The 4,877-nt window shown below is 43.6% G+C and overlaps 1 protein-coding gene across 1 annotated transcript; it reads right to left on the bottom strand.

The window, feature by feature from the left end:
• Window positions 1-3,881: 3,881 nt before the first annotated feature.
• LOC103993322 (transcription factor bHLH147) lies at window positions 3,882-4,877 on the bottom strand. Its single transcript, XM_009413344.3, has 2 exons — window positions 4,733-4,877; window positions 3,882-4,657 (listed from the first exon to the last, which is right to left on the bottom strand). The coding sequence occupies exon 2, from the start codon at window positions 4,595-4,597 to the stop codon at window positions 4,022-4,024; it is 576 nt and encodes a 191-aa protein (XP_009411619.2). The 5' UTR covers window positions 4,598-4,657; window positions 4,733-4,877; the 3' UTR covers window positions 3,882-4,021.

Genomic DNA, 4,877 nt, shown 5'->3' with positions numbered 1-4,877 from the left:
TTATTTATTTATTATTTATTTATTTTTAATAATATTAAAATCCGATAGATTATACTTGATGAAATCATTTTCCATAAATTTTATAATTTTTGTGAAATAAATAAAATTCTCATGGTATAAAACTAATGATTTTCAATTTTAAAGATAAGCACAAATTGACTAGAAACATTTACTCCCATGTGTGATCTTCTTATTTTTCTTATCTTCCAAATTTACTGATCTCTTATTCTCTTTTAATCAACATACTTCTTGGTCTTCTTTGAATCAGAGCCTAATACCACACTTGTTGGCTTTCTATCAAACTTCAAGGAAAAATAAAGAGTATTTCTAATATATAATGATTTGGATAATTTATGTAAGAACATCTATTTATATTAGTCAAAAGAATTTTTTAAATAAAAAATAATCATATCCCAACAAATTTTTTCACCCTTATTTATTTATTATAATATATTTATTGTTGACTGTTTGAATTAATCTTATCAAAAGTTTAATTTTTTTAAGAAAAAAAAGACTCATAATAAAAAGGCAGTCTCATAAAGTATATCTGCAGTGGAAAGCACCAAATTATGCATATCTTCTTCACATACTACATGAACATGGTCTTCTTCCATGGATAGTAGTTAAATGATCACGTCAACTTTGGCCTCTCGGCAAATCTTTTCTTTCATGTGGATCAGTTCTATCCATAAGAAATTAGTCGGTAAGGGATAGGAGAGCAGCAGCCGCCCGGTGGCCGCCGACAAGCCACATGCAGTGCAGACACTGCATCCTGAGTCGTTGAATCCCCATCCCCCCCTCCCTTCTCCCTCTTTCTTCTTCTTCTTCTTCTTCTTCTTCTTCTGCCATCATCATTGCCAACCCTGATGAGGGAGCTAATGGCAACACTATAAAAAGAAAAAGCAGGTCGAACAAACACCGACCCCTACTTTTGGCCTCCACCTTTCTGTCTTTGGCTCTTTACGTGGACAAGGCGTGTCCCCCATGTGAGTTTGGAGAGAGCTCATGTGTTAGTGCTGCTGCTGCAAGGGCCACCATGGACAACCTTTTTCTTCTAGGATTAGGGTTTCTCAGACTGTGGCCACGTTGGTGGAAGCCACTATTGGCGCCGCATGCAGCAGCGGGAGGTGCATGGTTTGGCCATCCGCGTCCTGTGCGATCACTGCCACTATGCTTCTCTGCGTATGAGAGCGTTGAAGAGATCTATCACAGGAGGCCAACAAGAGGAAGATGGAAACCTAATTATAAATTTTGGGCCTTTATAAATCACCTACTAAGAGGAGCATAGAAGTCACCCTTTACATTACATATGAGTGAATCAACAGACAAATCTACATTTGATCTCCAAATATTGTTAACCTTAGTTGATTTAGGATTATTTGCCAACCAATTGACAAGCTTATTATCTTTTCTATATTTATGCAAATATGTATATATATATATATATATATATATATATGATATTTTAAGTAATAACAAAATGATTTAAAAGAACAGTCAAACACAGGTCAATTTTGTTGGCATAGAACATCATGGTAGTAGACGTTGACTCTCTCCCTCTCTAAAAGAAAGCATTTATTAAGCTACACAGATCCATGATTTTGTTAGCAAAAGTTGGATTTGGAGAGTTATTGGCTTAGTGGTTGGGATACCATTATTCACATGAGAAAAATAATATAATATTAGGTTGAAGGGAAAAAAAAACAAATAAAGTATATTCTTTTCTTCTTTTTTTCTTTTTTATATTTGTGGCCTATGAAAACAAAAAAAATGTTTTTTTTTCATTTCTCATGATAGAAATGATTTGGAGATTTTCTTTTCATTTATTTTCTCAAGAAAATGCTAACTTATATTAGCAATAGAAAAGGCATCAGCAGTTGAAAAATCCAGGTAACAAACTCTGCAAATGAGTCTTTCTTAATGGAGAGCTCCTTCCTCCTTCTAAGCTTCTAAGCATTGCAGTGGGATGCACATGCAGGCTACACATACTTATCATGTGTCATAGTAAGAGTGATTAGTGCATTATATATATATATATATATACACACACACACACAACTATATTTTCAGTCATCTGTTGTGGTGATCATCAAAGATATTGATCATTTAATTACATAGTATTCATATTCTGTGCATAGCATATGCAATCCTGCAAAGAGAGGAGTTACAAATGAAACCTGTTGAATGAGCACCAGTTGACATGTGAGCTGCAGGTGCAGCTATCATACATAGCTGGTGAATATAATGGAAACACTGAAATGAGTTCTCCCTCATGCATCATTTGCCACCTTGAAAGATTTCATTGACCAGGGCTGCATACTTATGAGGATGAAAAAGAAGAGCAGAGGGTAAGAGGGGTGTGGTTGCTACTGCCTGCCACAAACAAGAAGATACTGCTCATGATCCAACAATACACACCAGTGGATCATGTGATGTTGTCAACTTCTGTGGATTGAGTTTTCCTTCCACAAGCAACATGCCAAGATACAGCACCTCCTACACTGGGAATGAGCCAGAAATCAAGCTGTAACATCAGAGGCACAAGAGTCCAAAAACAAGTCACACTTTAAATGGGCAGGGGCCAGCCATCACTGCACTCATGCCCCCTTCCCACATGGTCAGCTTGTTGGCAATCAGAGCAAAAGAATCCCAAATGTGTGCCAAAGACCTACAACACAGGGACCCCCCCATACCCCTCTTCCATCACCATACTCTTTATTGGCCACATTAGTGGAGCTCACTCATACACGGTTCATGTCACACAACACACACCCCCACAAACTGTGGTGAGACAGCCCACCTGGGAAATCAATGCTGGTGGAGTCACATCCACGGTGCAACAGGGGAGTGCAGTGCAGAGTTGTGAAGAGGTTGTAGCTTGACATAGCCATTGGGATCACCTGCTACTCTGCATTGTCTTTTTCCTCCCTTCTCTCTCTCTCTCTCTCTCTCTCTCTCTCTCTCCTCTCTTCTTGGGGAGTGCATAAACCACATTAAGATGCCAGCTCACATTCTCCTCACTTCCCTGAAGGCCTGTGGAGTCTGTTATTACTATGGCAGTAAAAACTTGTCTAGTGTTGCTCACCTCATTGATTCACACAAACACCCTGGCCATGGGAAACAGCCCCAGCCAGAGAGAAAGGACCCCATGTTCACCATGAACACATGATGCCCACTCACATGGCTTTATTCTCATCCTTAACTTTCATGTGCTGTGCAGTTGACACACTTATTTCTGCTTTGTTTGTTGCCCTCAACTTTTCCCTTGGATCCACCCATCCAATGGTTCAAACTCTCCTTTTTCCCTGCTGTAATGTCAGATTCACATGAACTCCAGCTCCAGACTCTGAAGTATGACACCAACAAAAATAAAATAAAATAAAATAAAATCTATTTGTATGTGGAACTGTGTACCCCAACTCTCAATTTGATGGAAAAAGATGTGTGGCAAGATGATGATTGTTCCGGGAGACCCATTTCAACCTTGCATTCCTCATGGCAAACACACCATGGGGAAGGCTTGATGTGTGTTTGCCAAAGCACGAGTCCAAAGGATGGGACTCCTGAATTGATGGGTGGCACCCACTCTGATGTCCACCAAGATCAGTACATATATGTATGTATCTTCTCACAATCTACTCGCTCCTTCCTTTGGTGGATGGAACAGGTGGGATGAGAGTAGGAAATGGTGGTGCCGAGTGCATGTCGTGACATGTGAAGATGTAACGAGGATGATAAAGATTGAGCTCATCCATAAGAATAAGAGACCCAATAAAGAAGTACCACGTATATTAACCTAAATGCCAAAGTAGCGACCGGCGACAGCGAATCAGAGATTGGCAGCACATGCAAAACCCTCTTGTGATAGAAGACGACAGATCGATAACAAACAAAAGTAGATGATACTAATAAAAATGTACAACAAATTACATCATGAATTCTAAGGAGATTAAGAGGGATAAAAAAAACCAACAAGAATAGGAAGAGTAGAAGATGAGGACCTCCGACCGTCGCCTTGGCCTCACATCGGCTCCGCTGCTGGCGCCGATGACGCGGCGGAGATAGCGTCGGCGATGGCAGTCATGGTCCGCACTTGCATCTCGAGCGCCGCGATGTAGTCCGACACCTCCTCCAGCAACGTCGGCAGCGACAGCTTCCGGCAGCCGGGGACCAGCCGACCCAGGACCCTCGCCTTCTTCTCCAGGGTCACCGGCTTGCCCCTCTCGGCCGCCGCCCGGGCGGCGGCCGAGGAGCCGACGGGCTTCGGCCGGAAGCAACCCGGCCGGATCCTGCGCTTGAGCGTCCGGCCGGAGAGGATCGCGCGACTCCACCGCGTCCGGCCGCGCGCCGCAACCGCCAGAGCCCGGTCCGCCGCCTCCCTGACGGCACGGCTCCGCGCGTGGTGCGTGGTTGCGGTCGCCCCCGCCGGAGGCGAACGGCGGACGCGGCGGAGAGCCTCTATGAGCTTGGTGGAGTAGGTCCTCTGCTCGCCCTGCGTCCTCCACTTGGCCACCGACGGCTCCTCCCGGCGCTTCCGCTTCCTCCCCCCTCCGCCCTCCTTAGCTGCCGACTCCCCTTCCGCATTCGAGATCGCCATCCCAAACCACAAACGACCACCTTCCGACACGAATCCCTCAGAGGTCTCCGTCCAAATCGCCTGCAGATACCTAGATCAGAAGAACCGAAACGAAGATCACCCATCAATAACACGGGATCAGATTAGGGTTCGTACCTGACAAATCCTCTAACAAGGGGATTATGGAAAGCTCTAGGGAATTCGGAATCGATCGATCGCTCGATCGATCGATCCAAATGGATTGGATAGGAGTGGGAAGGAAGGGTGAGAGGAGACGCCTTATAAAGGAAAGGAGGCTGAT

Source organism: Musa acuminata, chromosome BXJ3-8 (genome assembly GCF_036884655.1).
Source record: "Musa acuminata AAA Group cultivar baxijiao chromosome BXJ3-8, Cavendish_Baxijiao_AAA, whole genome shotgun sequence".
NCBI classification, from domain to species: domain Eukaryota; kingdom Viridiplantae; phylum Streptophyta; class Magnoliopsida; order Zingiberales; family Musaceae; genus Musa; species Musa acuminata.
This window is presented reverse-complemented; position numbering and strand designations above follow the sequence as displayed.

What these genes read in the sequence shown, in the direction of transcription:
- LOC103993322 (XM_009413344.3), bottom strand. Translation starts at nt 4,597, where the DNA reads ATGGCGATCTCGAATGCGGAAGGGGAGTCGGCAGCTAAGGAGGGCGGA.